We start from the raw sequence: 17,914 nt of genomic DNA, 5'->3' as shown, positions 1-17,914 counted from the left end.
AATAATACCCGGAGCAATGTGCTCAGCACTTTGCATTTTAAGACGCCTCCACTGCCTCATAAGCCAAACATTTCACAATAAAGAATACATTAAGCACAGATACCCCTTCACGCAAGAGCTTCAATTTTTGCCATCACATTGACACCTCAGCCTGCCTTGTACAAATGTGCCACTCCTTCAGCTGTTCCACATTCAATCTCTCCACGGTACAGTGCAAAACTGCCGAATGGTCCACTCAACCTGGTAGCAAAGAAATCTCTAACGCTCTAGGGATTATTGTTGGCGTTTTTGGCTGCAGTAGAGGCAAAGTCTGCATGCTGCAGCAGCCACTGGATCATGCGCTGCATCACAATGTCCTTTTCTGGTCCCATGAAGAGCTCGTGGTATCCACCCTCCACCTCAAACAGCGTCACATCCCTGCTGCTGGCATTCCTCAACAGCCTCTTCACCGCCTGCACAAGCATCACAGCAATTCTTACACATTCGGTGTAGTCATCGCAAAGCTGGGCCTGCACTCTTCAGAGACTGAGGCAGATTCGATACCAGTGGGGACCCACCAGTCCACATCAAAACTTCCCTATTGAGAATACACAATGCCCCGGCAGGATCTGCTCATGCTACAGACTTGCACCAACAAAGGTGCTTAATCCATGAATTAAGTATGAGTCCTCTGAACATGAATGCTGTTCTGCACAGTTCTCAGGGCTTGCCAGCATATGAGGTAAAAGCCAAAGTCCGCCACAGCTCCTTCTCTTGTTTGCCTTGCTAAGCCCAAGCAAGAGCCGGTCATGATGGTCACAGCGCTCATCATGAGCACCAACAAGTGTGACGTGCAATTCTCAGCACGAAGGGCTGGGCCCACCTGGAGGTCTGCTAGCCTGTCCTGGGTGCCATGGTGAGCATAGATGGGCAGATGCAGCGAGCTCTCAAGCCTCGCCACATGCCCAAAGGCCTTCAGGATCTCATTGGCTGTGCGCGCTCTGAGGTTCCCCAGATTGTTGTAGGGATCCTCCTCCATCACTCGGATCTGTTCACATGCATGCACACAACTTCACAATTCTGCATGATCTTTATGATTACCAAGGTTGTGAAGTCCATGATGGTACTTTCATTCCCATTATCTGCGTGCCCCCGCAATGCACCAATTCACCTCCACTGGCAACAAAATTTCTCGCGCAAGCTGAGCATATGGTTCCTTACATTACAATTGTGTGCTCCCCAGCGGTGATTTCATAAGAATGATGACAGAGGATTACTAGCGATGGCACGTCTGTCAGTGTGCTGCTCAGAATAAATGCGTGCTTAATCAGGCATAAAATCCTAAAATCCTAAAATCGGGAGTGACAGATCACACACCGTGGCTGCATCGGCGCTCATGTCCTCTCCTCTCACTGCGGGCACTATCCTTGCTCTGGGAATGGCTGTGGCCAGCAGATTGCCCACCATGGCCTGCATCCTGCTTAGACAGCGCAATCAGGTGAAACGCAAACATCTTCAAACATGTCCAGCTAGCTATTTATATCAAGTGACCGGCAGCTAAAGGGCCGCTTCCTGAGTGTGAGTGCATATCCGGAGTCCCATGTAACACAAAGCAGCGCAGCGCGATCCACAGGAAAGTTGCAAGCCTCTGTGAGTGGATTGGTCACCTGAGATACCAAGTCATCTCTACGTGGATGGTAGCTGTACCCAGAATGATGCCATCCCAGGGGCTCTGATCACGCAGCACTGCATGCAGCGCTACCAGAGATCCCATGCTCTGCCCGCCCACGAATATAGGTATGCGGCTGCTGTACTGAAGCTTCACATCCTTGGAGAACGCCAACAAGTCATCCACCTGAGCGGATACCGTGCGCAGGCCTCTCAGAAACCGGGTACGACGTCACAAATAATAAGAGGCAACAGCAAACGTGCAACACGAAGCGCCCATCTTGAGACAGCACTAGAGGACTTTTCATACCCCAAGCAAGCTTTGGAGGCCTCGATTAAATGAGAGGAATTTATGTACATAGGCAAGGGGTTGTTTGTTGTTTGTTGTTTGGAAGCAGCGCACCAGATGCTGAAATTTCCAGATCAGCGCACGGTCGCGCTGACTAGTGGGTTCGGAGCGGCCGTGGCCGTGGCAGTCATAGGCATGCAGCGCTATGCCGGCATCTGCCAGCAGCTTGAACACTGCAGTGCATAATAAATGAATCATAACAGCAGGAGTAATCTCACCTAGGCATGTCAAGGCTCATGTCTGCATGAAAGGAAAGCCAGAGCTACTGCACACGAGGCAAGTGGAGCACTATCTAGTACTGCTTCCATCACAGCTTCAGACACACGTTTCGGCATGAAATAGGAAGCGCCAGGGATGTGGTGATTTGAATGCACCGTATTCGTATCTTCCAGTGTGCTCCCCGTATCCATGATGAAATATGAGCAGAGCCTTGGGAGTTCCAGGGGGTACGTACTGCACACAGTGCAGCAGCTGTCCCCGTCCGTTCTGAAATGTGCTCGACTCTATTCTCATGCTTGTCTGGCAATACAACTCAAATATATCGTGCGGATTGTTCGTATCCTAGCTTTAGATTGATCACAGGAGCCTCGAATTAGCCTCGAGGAAGGCGGGATCAAGATCCTGTAGTTGGACTCACATAGCAATGCTCAATGTCTATTAAGCTCCGACAACTGATGTCGCTGTGTCCTGCTATGCTGAGTGCGGAGGCCCATTCTAAGTAGTGTGCACATATGGAATAGAAACGAGCCGTGCCCATGACGTGTCGAGGCACGTGGCGGCACATGCCAACCCTGTCTCATCTCCCTTCTCGATATTTATATCGAGAAAAAGATAAAGAAGTAATACTATAATGATTTCTATTATATCACCGAGAACTTCTCGAGTTCTTTTCGTAATATTTGCAGAGCGTTTCTTCGAGAAGACAAAGGATGCATGGTAGCCCTCAAACGCTTGTCGAAATAAGTTATCTGAAGGTTAACACCAACATCCCAAGCAAGCTCATTATGTTCTAAGTTTCGATAACAGTTCAGTAGTCCTATTTCTCACTGGTATTACAAAGGCCTGACGCCCACATCGGGTTTCAAGTGCAGACAATTAAGGTGTTGAAGCTTCCCGCCATGAGGGACAGGCATCCCACCAGCAGTATAGTCACGCTGGCTCCGCTGATACAACACGGTGATAGCTACTCTAAGCGAGAAAAAATCCGGTGTGCATGGAACAATGTCGGTTATTTGGGTGCGACAACCAGAAAGCCTTTCAGAGGCCAGAATATATCCCTTCAAGTGCAGGACCTGGTCATCCTGCTACTCCTTCATCAGGTGAGGCGTGCTCCACACAGACATCATGTTCATTCCGCCAGTGCTATTCTGGTAGGCCTTACAAGGCAGAAAGCCAGAAAGGTAATACTCCGCATGCAATGGCACCATCATGGCAGGTGGCCTTTTCTTTATGTCCAAAAAGAGTAGTCATGATGAGGCAACAGAGGGGGTGTTTGCAAAGAGACCGCAGACACCAAGTATCCATACTGCATATTGCAAGATGGGGCTTCAGATGAAGACTTGTGTTGTTGCAGGTTGACCAGGAAGTGCGAGAACTCAATAAAGAGCAAATGGATCGGTACAAGCTTACCTCCCAGCAGGTTCTGGGCATAGCACAACAGCTCTTTGAGGAGAATACCCAACAGTGGGACACCAGGAAGTGGAATGCTGCGTGCCAGTACCTTCAACAACATTTTCTGGACTTTCACATGTGGAAGTTCCTCAAAACAGGTATTTGGCCAGGCAGATTGAATGTTGAGCTTCCGTCATGTTCGGTTCCACCGACAACTGAATGCTGGAGGTTGTAAACGAGGCGCTCACCCATTCCAGTATGGTCTGTGCAGCTCGTGAGTGCTGGGGTGAGAATGTTCCTGGGGCACAAGCTCCTGCCAAGCAGGGTGCTGACATGATCGCCACCGCAGACGAGACTGCCGTGGCTCCATCTGCGCATGTGTCTTGTCCAGGAGACGCCCTGAGCAACATAGCGGCAGCAGGTGCACAAACTAATAGCTCCCTTCCTAGCGTTGCGCAAAGATCTGGAACTTGATGCTGAACAATTTGCACAAAACAGACTGGCTTGCATGGAGACTTGGCGGAATGACCAAGTCTTTATCACAAGCTCAAACGGAAGGTTGCACAGGTGGTGCCGCTGAATTGGCTTGCGCTCTTGAAGTCTCACAAGCTGGACGCAACGACGGGGACAGAAGCATGCAGGGTGAGTGTTCTTGAGCATATGCAGTTGAGCATCATACGCTTTTTGCGCTCAGCAGTGACCTCTCCATTTGTGCTCGGATTATCTGTGTCTGCCATGGCAGTCCTTTGGCCCACCACACTCATGGCAGGTTCCTCTTCTTACTCCGCTCTCGATGGACACCTCGAGATTCTTGCATAAGTGACGTGGTTGTTGTGTTGCAGGTGATGCCCCACAGGAGTCCTGCGCTGCCTTTGACAGGGCCAGGGTGCGGACATCCCTATGCATTCGCTGTTTTTGTGCCCATGATTTTCTTCAGACCAACACAATTTGCATCTGTGACTTCAGGCAAGTTGACTGATTGATGTGTTGTGGCCTGCAGCATTGTGGAGGGTGCAGAGGCCCCATCCCGAACCCCGATGCATTCTCGCATAAATGCGACGTGTGCGGTTTCCCAAACCATCCCTTCTGTGGTGACCCTATCACAGAGGAGGGGCATGGGCAGGTCATCCGCTGCAAAACCTGCCGGCCATCAGGTGTGACCCTCATCTATTCAGAAGTCAAAGGTCACACTTCTTGACAAGCGCAGCACATTCCATCAGGCCGTACTGTACATTGCACTTTGACTGGATGAAACCTTCATGGGGGATGCATGTGCCCGCTGCTGTGGCTGAGCTCCGCAGCCTGAGTGAGGCAGTCTGTTCCTGCGCTGCATTCTCTGTGCTCACAGGACAATCAAGAGTTGCAGCGGTGAAGTCTTTCTAAAGAGAGCTCCTTCTGTTTCAGATCAGCTTGGAAGGACTCTGACAGATCTGCTGAACGAGGGGATGCAAGAGCCGATCGGGGGCCCCCCGCCAGGCCCTGAAGCCAGCGGTGAGACACCCTGTAAGACCGAGCCAAAGCTGCCAGCAATTTTCAATTGTTGGGTGTGCAGCAATGATGCCCATGCTTTAGGAGGTCCATTTTAATAATAGTGCACATGCAGGTCTGTCAGCCGGACACCCTTTGACTGGAGTACCTGATGCCTCTACACTGCTTCGGTCTGAGCATGGAGCAGCGCAGCCTGTACAATCCATTCCTGTCACATCTGGCCTGGCATCAGGTGCTGCATCCCGCCACTGTTTGTATTTGACTTGCATGAAATGACTCTCAAGCAAGCATGCATGGGGACTGTTACAAATGTTTCTCTATTCTTGTGTCCCAGGTGGAAACCTGCTAGGGCATCCGGTCCAGGGCATGCCCAGCATTCCTCCTGTTGGGCGCGCTGCAGCGGCCAGGGAACGCGGCTCAGCTGGAGCCGAGATCGGGCATTCGTCAGATGGCAATGCAGGTGGGACCAGAACTCTTCCTCCAATAGAATGGGGGTGATGCAACCAAGCAACAACATACAGTGTAATGATTTTGAGGTCCTGCCATGAGGGATAAATGTACTGTTTGTATCCCAGGCCCGTTTGAGCAGCCAGGAGAGGCAGTTGCGCTGATGCCTACCATCCCTTCTCAACAGTTCAGCTTGGAGGACGCTGATGGGCACGCCTCAGATGGTACCGGCGGTATGACACAGACTTCTTCCTCATTAATCCAGTCTTGTGCAGGCACCCTTCTGTGCAGCATATGTGACAATTTTACAGCTAAAGTCTGGCTGAAAAGGAGTTCAAAACTGTGCGGTAAGGTTATGCCATGTGCAGGCGATAATGATGCAGATCCTGGCCAGATAAAGGGCCAAGGAAACCACCCAGCATCGAGACAGAATCTGCAGAGCCGCAAGCAGTGCCAGAAGTGCATGCAGTGGCATGGCAATAAGAAGGGTGCGGGACAAAAAAGCAGCCGCTGTGGGAAAGCGGTCCCACTGACAAACAGCGATGGGACAGCAAAGCTTGATGCTGAGGGCAAGCAGATTGTTACGATCTGCGACTATGTCTTTGTGTCCAGCACACAGCGGGGCCTGCGCGACGCACAGCGCAAGGCTCTGCTAGCTGACGAGCCTCGACTGCCAGATGCTAAGAGAATGAGATATGCACATGTCGAGAAAGCCTTTGCAAGCGCTGTAAAAAAGGTGCTTGCTGAGCAGCTTCCTTCTGCTTTCTATTTGTGATTGTTTTTAATGCGAGATAATGTGCTGCTGTTGCGTGCATAGAGGACATTAGAGCGGCCTGGCATGAAAGACACCTCATGGTCAACATTGAATATGACATGAATGCAGGTGACATCACTGGCTGAGAAGGAGGGCGTGGACATGTTTGTGGCACTCATAGCCCCGGCATACTACTCGGCCGCTGTCCGTGCTGCTCCAACCAATGACAGGCATGTGGAGAAGGTGCTGAATGAATACGATTCTTCTGCCATCGCTGCCGTCATGTTGCGGCATTCCACCGGCCCTCATTCCCGGCGGGTCTTCAATCATGAGGCCATGCAGAATGCCATGAACAAGGGCAGCTCCAGCACTATCAACAACATGGTGAAGGCAGAGGAGGAGAAGAGGGAGAAGGTGTTGCCCTAGATTTTGTGTTGCAACATCCAAGCCGCACCTTATGTGATACTGCTGATGCCCTAAGAATGGAAGATGTAGGAAATAATTATACAATTGTATTGTCTGTGTTGCATGCAGGAGTTCTGGGGCTGCTTCTGGGAGTGGCAATGACTTGGAAAAGCTGTTGATCTCGATGGCGCTGGAGGCCCATCTTCCAGCGCTGACAGAAGCTGGGTACGATTTGGACACTCTTGTCGGTGGTTCATCGCCTGGCACAGCCTACCGAATCACGCCGCAACAGCTTTTTGAGGACACAAAGGGCAGCATTCCCATTGGATGCTGCAGGAAGATCATGCAGAAGGCTGAGCAGAAAGCTCTAGAAATTCACAGGAGGAAGTCTAGTTGATTGCCCAAGGATTGAGCTATTGGCAATATTGGGATACATTTTTTTACACATCATGTGGAGATGATCTCCCAACAATAGCAGAAACGCAACAGTCATTGTGCAGTTTGAAAGCAGTGTGCACTTTGAAGAGTGCAATAGCTGTCCATGACTGATTGCAACATTGTCCGAGGCACCCAGAGTGGACCTAAAGTCAAAGACATCATCACAAGTCACAGAGGAAATTCACGTCCTGACGGTCATGCTGTAATGCCTCCTAATTCTTACTAATTGAAATATATTAATATATATATTATAATATTTATTAATAAAAGTGCGCACTTGTATTATGTGGCATGCCTCATAATTTCAAGTCAAATAAAGAGTTTAGATTTTTTTCACGTCGTGCCGGTCATGTTGTAATGCCTCCTAATATTAATCAAGGATAAATATTAATTTATATTAATAGAAGTGCGCACTTTTATTATGAGGCAATTCAATTGAAGGGTTTAGATTTTGTTCACGTCCAGCGACCGGCGGTCGTGTTGTAATGCCTCCTAATATTATCATATATATTATTATATATATTAATAAAAGTGCGCACTTTTATTATGAGGCATGCCTCACAATTTCAAGTCAATTGAAGGGTTTATATTTTTTTTAGGATCAAAGCCTTGCACTCTGTATACCCGCGCCGCTTGCCATTTTCAACCTATAGGACTCCCCGGCTTGCACACTTCACACGATGTCTTTGAACAGACAAGTATGTTGAGACCAGAAGCACCACACATCCCTTTACCTAGGAACTAGAATGCACGTTTCCCTGCAGGCCTAGGCCCAAAAGTGAGCTACGCTACCACTTTTACTAACACTGCCAATAAAATGATCAGGCAAAAACTAGCTTTTTGATCTGTCGGGGATATGTAAGAATTCCATTGAGACAGTGTTGAACTAGTAGGCGAGATGGATAAGAGTTTCTGAGACATAGCTTGTGCACTGACCCCCAATTATGACCATCGATGCATAAAGGCTTTATTGGACCTTTGATACTAAAATAATCGCATAGATTCTCGCGAAGATTAGAGTAAAGTACTCCATGGCGGCACTCATGGTATGTCGAGTCTTCTGCAATTCTCCTGCGATTGTGAACATTGGTGAGGCCAGATTTGCACCAAAAGGGCAGCAACTCTCTTGCATTCAGCAGATCACTGTGTTGGCAGAGCAACACCAGACCGACTATCACAGTTTGGATGTTATGATTGGACAGGAATCCAAGTTGCACCTGCAGCCAGTTCCTTGACCTGAGCAGTCAAAGAGGTGATGATGGCGATGCAGTCAGCAGAGGAGGCGCCAAGCAGGGCCCAGCACTCTTGTTCCAGAGCTGCAGATGCAGCACTCAGCTTTTTCTCCATTGTTGACATCCTGTCAGTGAGGAGCTGTGGCTGTAAACAGCGCTTCCTTGCCCCCCATGCTATGCAAGCATGGGTGAGCCAGTCATCCCGCCCTGAGAACCACCAAATGATCCAGCCGTTGATATTCGACACAGCGCTATCCTTTGCAGGTCAGCTTCTAACCGAGCACATCTAGGGCTTTATAGACGGAGGGAAGGAAAGGTGGACATCTACAGGACATACCAGCCTCGCTCATGTGCCAAGTGGTACCAGCTGCTGGTGACAGGAAGGAAAAGTGAAGCTCGCAATTTTCTCCGGACCCCCGGCCTGCACCATCCTTCCAAGCGAGCCATACAGGACCTAGACATCCACAAACATTCCCCCATGATTGCACCACCCAAGAATTGCCAGTACATTGTTACTTAGTCAGGAGAACAAAGACACCACAATGATTAAGTGCTGCGCAATGGATTCCACACCTGACAAGGCCAAGAATGCAGGAGTCCATGTGCTTCTGGCAAAACATCCACGACTGAAGACGCCGCAGCAGATGTAGCAGCAATGCGCCTGTAGGCGGCCGTCGACTCCAGATCAGGTGCATTGCCCTCAAATGCAGCGGCTACTCGTTTTCCCCAGGGTTCATGCTTGCATGCGATGTCCTGATGGATGAATGCCGGTGGATTGCTCACCAGCAGCCGGTGCGTCTGCAAAAAATGGCTGTAGCCGTACCGCTCTCCTGATTTGATCAGATTGACAGCGGCGCATGGCACGTCATGCCGGCAAAAGGCTGCAACAGCACACAGATGTTGGACACCATCACACCAGGATTACATGTATGAGAGCACCTGTGATCACAAGTGTAAAACATGGCTCCTGATCTCCCTACCAAAACATGAGCCGCTTATGCTCATTTTGTCTGAACGGCTCTTTCTGTCGCCAGCAGCTGCCCATAGTCCTCTGCACGTGCGATCATTCTCCTGCTCATGGCATGGATGCAGATTATCGGGTGAACCGCAGTACCATTTAAGAGCGCAATTACTAGAGGAAGCTCTGGGCATCAAAGACATGAGCCTCTCACCTGCTTGTTCATTGCAGCATCAATATCCTTGATGTGCTGCACAACGAGCTCACTCGACAGGAATAATCGCTCTGCATGATAAGCCTCTCGCCAAGGCTCGCACTTCCGATCATAGACGAACAACTTCATATTGGCGTCAATGTGCAGAGAGTGGGGCGCTGGCTGGCATGCTGCGCACTTGAGCTCGTCAATGCGCTGGATGTGGAGGCGCTTGTCCTGCTGCATGTATCGCCATTCCATGAAGCTGGCCATGAAGCCCGAAGCATTCAACTCTTCTCCCTGCATGCACATGAAGGATGTGAGGTGCTGCCAAACAACAGAAAGAGAATGCTTGCAATGTCTGCAATGCTAAGAAAAAGCTGAATGAAGAACACACCAAGCCACCCAGTTCGCGCGCCTCCTTAGCAAACGCTCGTAACCAGTGCTTGGTGGACAGCCGCAGCGCTGTCTCCTTCAAAGAAGCAAAACGCTGGAAGACACGCTCGTCAAAGAGAGTTTCAAATCTGGAGCTGTCTGCAGTCCCAGGCCAGAAGCCAGCCTTGACAAAGTCAGTTAGAGACTGCCTCTCATAGTGTCCACAGGAGGCACACTTGCACTGGCCCTTGAAGAATTGTAGCCGTCCTGAGCAACAGGAAACATTCCTTGTGCTCAGATTCCAGATGTACCCTGGGTTCAGACATGGCACTATGGACAGAAGATGAGGTGTAGAGCATACCATGCATGACATATGTCAACCGATCTGAGGTCGGTTCGGGTGCTGCGAAATCTTCTGAGCCACACTCCGAGCATGCAGAAGGTCGTATATTGAAGCACAAGCCTGCAACCAATAACCATGATTCAGGCTACCTGCCTTGCTCAGCAGCTTGCCGGTGTAAGCAAATCTTTAACGAAGTGATCAAAGGCCCACCTCTGTGCCTCTCCCTCCCTCCTTCATCTATTCCCTGTAACGGGTGCAGAGGTAGCAAGCACCCAGAAGGGATACTCTGCCGCCTGTGGAGGTGTGCGTAGGGATGTGCTGCCTCATCACACAGGCCACACAGAAGCTTGCCACAGGGATAATCACAATCCAAGCAGATGATCTGTGCAAGGAGATCACAGATCGAGCAGCAGGCTCCGGGCTCTGGCAGAGCATGCCTCAGCAGATTAGCCTGAAGTAAGGCAGGCCGCAAAGCAATGAAGGAGTTCTGCTGGGCCTGCCGCCTTTTCTGCCAATCGGACAACCCCGTTCTTGCCAGAGGGGAGGCAGGCTGCTCAGCTGCCATAGCTTGCAAATCTTGCAAACACTGCTGATCAAAGCCGTTTAGTGGCTCATCAAAATCGTCATGCTCATCAAAATCATCGTGCGGCCATTGAGACATTGCATGGGCAGCAGGATGCCGATCGACAACAGGATTGCCCTGGTGATCCTGACCTTGTTCCTGACCTTGTGCTGCCACCCAATCCTCTAATCGAGTCAAGGCCTCGAGTTCATCAAGAGCACCCAAAAAGTTGCCAGTATCAATATCCATGTTTGACGTTCAGGAGGAAGCTCAGCGTTACACTAATCAATATCTAACAGGGTTGCGTGCATGTGTGCATTCTCGCCAGCTACGGAAGACTCGTACGTCTTGCAAAATATTTTTTTAGGCTCGAGACTCATCCCTAAAGTATAAGAGAAGAGATCGGCACAGCACCTCCATACATAGGCTGAAGACTGAATGTGAATTATCCCGGGATACGTTTCGACATTTTGAACGGCATTTTTGATAAAAATTTCGGCAACGCATGGGCTATTCTGGAATTTTTTTCCGACAAATACCAGCATTGTGTCGCTTTGTCGGTATTTTAGGTCTTCATGTGCAGGTCTCTCGAGTACGTTTGCCAACTTCGGTTTCGAAGCGGAATAAGGACTTGTGGGCAGAATCTCCGGTTCCAGTCCCGCTGTCGATACTGTCTTTGGAATTCTGCCATTTTTTCGAGAACACTTCTCGAGAAATATGGTGTGAATACTTTCTCGGTAATATTTTCGAACAAAGTTATCGATACCTCTATCAGCTATTGATGTCGAGATCGCTTGTAGATGCTGTTCTCGATATATAATTCGTAATTTAATAGGAAACTTTATGGAGAAATTATCGAGAATATTGTTGGTAATTATTCGATATCCCTTCAAACCCTTGTCGAATAAATTATCGAGAAATCCAGCGAGGACGATTAGCCACATGCAGGGGTACACCAACTACAATTTTCAAAGTTGACGAGAGCACCAACGAGAACTGCGAAATAGAGAAAGTTTGGCAAAGCTTGACTATAAGAATTACAACCATGTAAGAAAGTTCCATTTCGAAACATGCCACTGGAATTCTCCCTTCCCAGGGCCCTTCTAAAACCGTCTATGCCCAGCTCTTCTCCACTTTGAAAGAAATCCTCCAGAGACTGAACTCCTGGGATCCTCGTTTTACGAGAGGCCATCTCTGCACATCTTGCTGATGTGCTTCCACATCAGGACCATGTATTGCCAGCTGCTGTTGAAGGCGTCAGATCTCCTCCCTTTGGTCCACTGCAGGTTGATCTTGCACCTCCATGATGCACATGCATATGTGCGCATGCAGACGCCACGCTGACCACTGGGATCTGGCCACGAAGGTGGCCAGCTGTATCGTGATATCCTGTAAGTACGGATGCGGCTTTCAAGCACAGCAGGGAGATTTTTGTTCCATGCATGTCGCCAAACATTCTCATCGGAGCAACCTGCACTTTACAGAGGGACACTACCTTTCTGCAGCACCTCGCCCCCCTATTCTAGAATTGCAGCTGCGATCCCCACTGTCTGATTTCAGTCAGCTGACACTGTCCGCACCATGCATGCAAGATTGCTTGGCAGCAGAAGGGCTAGAAGGAAGTGAATCGGCTTACAAGCATGCTCTCTATCACTGCCCACATAGCCTGGCTAGGATCCCGCCAAAGGCATGGCAGTCAGCAGATGTGTAAGCAGGCAGTCAGCAGGTACGTGTCATGAGCTGTTTTGTTCTCTGCCCATTATGATCACCTTTTGTCTCCCTGGCATCAAAGTCTCAATCAGCATGAATGCACCTGGGTCTGTGTGGTGCAAGCTGCAGCTGTGGTCAGCTCTGCAGACTATGGCATTCAGGGGCCATGTGAATTCCCATGCTAGCAAATGGTTCATGATCAAGTCACCCTCATTGTCAACAGTCTCCATAAGCCAAAATGATGTAAGTCACACCAAGGTCTGCCGCATCAAGCCGCCTGCATGGCCGCGTGTTGCGGAGGCAAGGTGTGGCATGCTCAGAACGCGTGCTGGCCAGCCCTTGCATGGCTGCCACATGCGCTGCTGGCGAGCCTCACGAGCTGAATGGGCAAGGTGCCCAGCTGCACGCAAAGCTGCTCTGGGCTGCGAGGGGCGCGCAACAGACTGCACTGCAGGCCGAGTGACCCGGACTTGGCCCTGAGGCTCGCTGAGCTGGATCACCTTCACCACGTCTGGCTCGTCCACGTACTGCAGCAGGACGCGTCCCAGCTCCAGCTCTAGCAGCACGTTGACAAAGACCACCTGTTGAGCACCACATGCCTCAGCAGTCCACTTGATTGCAAGCCTGATTGGATGTCATGATGTCATCAAAGCAAGTTGCCTTGCATTCTAGAAAGTATGACAGCCATAGATGCAGATACAAGCAGCCAAAGCAGACAAGGCCATGTGATGTTGACAAGGCCATGTGATGATTCCGACTGGCCAGACCTGGGCATCTCCAGCAATGATAAGCGAGCTGGCATTTCTTGCATTGGGGAAGCAATTCGTATCAGAAAGCCTTGCATACCTTGTCACAGTGCTCTTTTGGCCAGGACGCAAAGTTTCCCATCGCATCCTTCAGCTGTGCCTGAGTCAGCGCCTCGGAAGGCGGCAGAGCTTTCTTCCGGGGGCGGCCGCGCGGGCGCTTGGGGCGCTGCAGGTTCACAGCAAACACCTGACAGTTGTGCTGCTCGCTGTATTTGACACTGCGCTGGACGTGATCCTTGAGATCCGCAGCTGAGGCTGCCGAGCTGAGCTCATAGCCGGTGCTGTACTGACCATTGCCAACGTACAAATCTAAACGCCTGCACCTGTCAGCCTCTGTTGCACCTGCATATTGGCTGGCGCTGCTGCCTTGCGACACACTTGGCGGGCCAGTCCTGCGAGCTGACTCTGCTGTGCCAGCACCCATGCTAGTCTGGCTCTCAGCCGGCGCGCTGTCAATTATGCTCCTGCTACGGCTGCTGCCGCCGCCGCCGCCGCCGCCGCCGCTCGCTCCTGGGGCTTGGTACGCTGTGTTGCGCACCTCCACTGCCAGCTTTAGATCCTTGAACTCCAGGGTGGTGAACAACACAGCGCTGCGAAGTGCGAAGTGCAGGCCTCGGCTGAGCTCATGCTGCAATGCCCACTCCAGCACTTGCTGGCCATCAGATGTCCGGACCTTCTCTTGCAGTAGCCTGCTGCTCTGGAATTGGCCCAAACCGTTCTCCAAAAGGTACTCCCCCAATTCCCTGCCCACGAATGTTGCGATGAGAAAATGCGAACTCCCACCGCTGCGGCATTTAAGCCTTGCTTCAAGGCTCAAAGCCAAAAGTCGGGCAGCCAGGGGCATGGATGATTGACTGTGAAAGCAGCCATTTAGTAACCACATGCAGAATGATAATTGCGCTCACAAGAGATGGCAAATTTACCGGGCGGTGGGCTCTGCCGGCGGCGCTGGTAGCTGTGGCAAATCCTGAATTGAATCGAGGGCGGCGTTAAGCATAGCCGCAGCCAGCATGGGGGAGGACGCCTCGAGGTAATGACCTCCCGCCACACCCGCGACGCGGACAACCCCGTCGCACAGCAGTTCATATTCGGCGTTGCAGAGGCTGTCAGGATCAGGCACTGCATGGCGCCCTGCAAGCCACCATCTGAGATTGAGCCAGGGACACTGCCAATTTCACATGCCACGACGGCTGGGTGGCACATGCCCATGAATGGGAACATGAGTGCATCCAGGATTGCCTCCAATGCACACAAGTGTTGCTATTTTGAAGACTATAGCTATGACTGGTCATGAACACACTGCATAGGGCAACAAACTATTATCCGGATGCATGCGATGCCCTTGTTTGGCGTCTCTTGCCACCTGGCCTATGCGATAATGCTGCAGTAGCTTCCAGGGCTCACCAGTCAACAGAAGATTCTCGATGATCGCCTGCATGGTCGGATCGGAGGTGTCCACAGCGCTCAGCATGCGATCGTATGCCGTCCTGGTACCTCTTGTCAGGCGCTTGACCAGGTCGTGGCGCAGAGACTTCTCCCACGCTGACAGCTTGCACTCTGACAGGGTGCTGAAGCACTCGATGTCCAGCTGCAGCAACAGAGATGGCGCAAGTGGCATTGTGAGTCCACAAGCAGCATGGCAGATGTCTTGAACAGGTCCTGCCGCAACGCAGGTCCCATTGGGGCCCCATTCACTGGCCCTCACAGAAGGCACACTTCCTTCAAATCCTTGACAAAAAAAATATCATGCAGCGCCCTGCTCATGACTAGGGCGGCAGAAGCAGCCGCTCTTGCCGGGTCATACAGATGGCTGGCCCCACGAGCAAGACATACCTCTCGCAGGCAAATGCCCGTGAGGCCTTTGGACCCCTCCGTGTGGCTCCACAGCGAGGACGCCCAGTCCTCGATGGAGTCGCTGAGGCGCCTGTTGCGTGCGGCGACCATCTGGCAGAGGAGCTCACCCACCTCGGTGGGCGAGAAGCGAGAAGGAGATTGTACCGCACCCTGCGATGCATGCGCCCACCTGGTGAGCCCTGCCAATTTGCTAACCTGGCTCGCATTAAAACAGTACAAAGCGCTGATACAGATGTGCTTGCTATAGCGCTTGTTTGAGGCATCGGCCCGCACCAGTCTTGAGATGCTGAGGCACACCATCGCAGTCTTTCGCAGAAAAGAAAAGTTTGAGACCAGCATCAGGCATTCGGGGTCCTTACCACTATGAGCTTGGACCATGCGATGCCGTCCAGGGAATTGGGGATGGCCTCCTCCATGCGCGGTGTGCCCACCAGCATCTGGCCACACAGCCTGCCACAGAATACGCGACACACCTCTGGGATTGACAATCTGTGCAGAACCACATTGCAGGTAGCAAGGAAATATGCTGCCCTGAGAAATGTCAAGCGCATGCTGGGCAGGCAGGTTATCGCGCATGCAAAACCTTACCTGCTGTCTGGGAAACGCTGTTGCGACAACAAACGAACGCCCATGAGCCAGCGTTTGAAGACGACGGGCAGCTGGTGCAGAGTATCACACTCATCAAACACCACTGCCACCCGTGGGCCCTCAGGACGCTTCAAAAAGCTCCTGAAGGTCCGGTAGCTTGACTTGCCAGGCACCCCGGCGATGTCAAATTCCTCCAGCACCTCCCTCCAGATTGGTTCCGCATTTGTGGCCGCCTCGTCAAAAGCACTCCCTGCCGCATCACCGAGATCCACGTATGCGACCTGCGCAAGCAGCCCATTCAGCAGCCTTCGGCAGGCTTGACAGGGACATAGGCACCTCAGCAGCTCAGGAATGAGATGCATATGCAGCCTGCTGCCATGTGATGCAGACAAAGCATTTGCGAGCTTGTTCGTGTTGCTGCACCAGTTATTAAGTAAGAAGTAGTTCTCAGGCAAATTCAGTGACGCAAAAGCTTGTTAGTTGGCTGATGACATGTCCTCCTATATCATGTGTTTTTCTGACAATTTTCACCTGAAGAGTTATGCTGCCACAGCAGGACATGACAAGACGCCAGCATGTGCTGCACCTGGATGCCGGATTGGCGCAGCCGACGGCATACTGCCAATGCGTCCGTGGTCTTCCCACTTTGACGAGGATCTCTGTACAGCACGACCAAGCCTGTGGCCATGTCATCGGCCAGGCTGTCCACCATGGCACTCTCCACATAGAAGTTGCTGTCTGGCTTGGTGGCATCAGTCGCCACAGAACGCCTCCCTTCACATGCATCACATCACAAGTTTACTCATCCAGACACCATGTGCCGAATTGAGCACAGCCCATTCCCAGACACGGCGCGGTTGGTCGATTGTGCATGCCTGATGAGACAACAGTGGGCAACAATTGCACGATCCACCCACTAGCAGTGATCGCAGACAGGAATGCTATGCAATCAGACACTACATCAAATCAAAACATGCCTATTCCATCCTTTGCTCGCATTCAACACAAGCAGCCGCACCTAGAGGGCGATGATCTATGCCGTTGGACGCCTGATATTCCACGGCCCTCATGCCTGCAAGCCCCAAGGAATCTCAACCACCTATGGCGACCTGCTGCATAGACCCGTAGTGTGCATGCCAGACTGCATCAAAGCCCCAGCGCCTTTTGGTCACAGTAGAGAGGAGACCAGTGCAGGCAAGGCGCATGTGACTGGACAGAGGTGCAGAGGACACAGCAGCCCAGCCCTCACAAAGCATGACGGGTTTGCCCTAACACATTTGGCAGCACTTGAAAGCAGATCTTAGAGCCGGTCATTGGACCAGTCATCATCTGGGAGCGCCAGCAAGGGCCTCACCTGCTGGGGTTATCAGCTGCGTCTGCAGGGCCATCAGCTGCTGGCTCAGGTCCTTCTCCTTTGCGACTAGGCGAGCCTTCTCCTCCATGTAGCTGTCAACAAGCTTCTGGGGCTTCTCATCCTCAATGGCCTTTTCTATCTTCTCCTGCTGCTCCTCAATCTTTTGCTCAGTACGCTGCACCTCCGACCAAAGCCTGTCTATCCGCTGCTGCGCCATCTGCACAGCATTCCAGTACATCCTTTGGCACATATCTGCTGACACTGCAATGGTCAGCGAGGGTTGCTTGCCCGCTTTATTGTGACGATATAGGTTCGCATCCCATTTCACTTTGGCTATGCACTTTGGACCGGGGACCTTGGACTTTGCAATGATCAGGTAATTGCACTGGAACCTCTGAGGACAGGGCAAGCAACGTACAGGAACAAACAAGAGCACAGCACCTGTGTATACTTCTTGAGCGGAGCTCCACTCTCTGCCCAGGCCAACGTCTTTCCGAATTCCACCCCAAGAAATCAGGCTTGTGCAGTCAATGACAATGCTTGACTGAATTGGAGTGGAGTTCAAATGCCATGTAACCACAGCCTTGGGAGTCCCACGGCACACGGTACAACAGGTGTCCCCGTCCGTTTCGGACTGTGCTTAATTATGTTCTCATGCTTGCCTAGCAATACAGTTGGATTATTTCGTGCTGATTGTTCGGATTGCTAGCTTCACTTGATCACAGGAATTAGCCTCGAGCAAAGCGGGATCAGGGTATTTTGGTGAGCCTCACAGAGCTATACTCAATGTCTGTCAATCA

At 51.4% G+C, this 17,914-nt stretch overlaps 3 protein-coding genes across 3 annotated transcripts; 1 reads left to right on the top strand and 2 right to left on the bottom strand.

The window, feature by feature from the left end:
* Positions 1 to 266: 266 nt before the first annotated feature.
* Positions 267 to 2,509, bottom strand: COCSUDRAFT_35947 (alpha/beta-hydrolase; the record flags this gene model as incomplete). Its single annotated transcript, XM_005648989.1, has 6 exons — positions 267 to 452; positions 863 to 1,027; positions 1,357 to 1,456; positions 1,647 to 1,834; positions 2,051 to 2,169; positions 2,371 to 2,509. The coding sequence occupies 6 exons, from the start codon at positions 2,507 to 2,509 to the stop codon at positions 267 to 269; spliced, it is 897 nt and encodes a 298-aa protein (XP_005649046.1).
* A 708-nt stretch (positions 2,510 to 3,217) lies between these two features.
* Positions 3,218 to 6,863, top strand: COCSUDRAFT_40881 (hypothetical protein; the record flags this gene model as incomplete). Its single annotated transcript, XM_005648988.1, has 9 exons — positions 3,218 to 3,232; positions 3,570 to 3,765; positions 3,879 to 4,028; positions 4,450 to 4,493; positions 4,608 to 4,761; positions 5,430 to 5,555; positions 5,911 to 6,278; positions 6,426 to 6,710; positions 6,831 to 6,863. 9 exons carry the CDS (start codon positions 3,218 to 3,220, stop codon positions 6,861 to 6,863), a joined length of 1,371 nt encoding a protein of 456 aa, XP_005649045.1.
* A 2,373-nt stretch (positions 6,864 to 9,236) lies between these two features.
* COCSUDRAFT_65392 (hypothetical protein) lies at positions 9,237 to 17,907 on the bottom strand (the record flags this gene model as incomplete). The annotated part of the gene is made up of 14 exons (XM_005648987.1): positions 17,556 to 17,907; positions 17,115 to 17,331; positions 16,779 to 16,832; positions 16,347 to 16,534; positions 15,761 to 16,041; positions 15,532 to 15,622; positions 15,152 to 15,322; positions 14,723 to 14,906; positions 14,242 to 14,449; positions 13,359 to 14,061; positions 12,977 to 13,093; positions 9,920 to 9,994; positions 9,722 to 9,822; positions 9,237 to 9,252 (listed from the first exon to the last, which is right to left on the bottom strand). Exons 2-14 carry the CDS (start codon positions 17,329 to 17,331, stop codon positions 9,237 to 9,239), a joined length of 2,406 nt encoding a protein of 801 aa, XP_005649044.1. The 5' UTR covers positions 17,556 to 17,907.
* Between the last annotated feature and the right edge of the window lie 7 nt (positions 17,908 to 17,914).

This window comes from Coccomyxa subellipsoidea (genome assembly GCF_000258705.1).
Source record: "Coccomyxa subellipsoidea C-169, whole genome shotgun sequence".
Lineage (NCBI taxonomy): Eukaryota > Viridiplantae > Chlorophyta > Trebouxiophyceae > Coccomyxaceae > Coccomyxa > Coccomyxa subellipsoidea.
The sequence above is the reverse complement of the archived record's forward strand: the minus strand, read 5'-3'. Positions and strand labels throughout refer to the sequence as shown.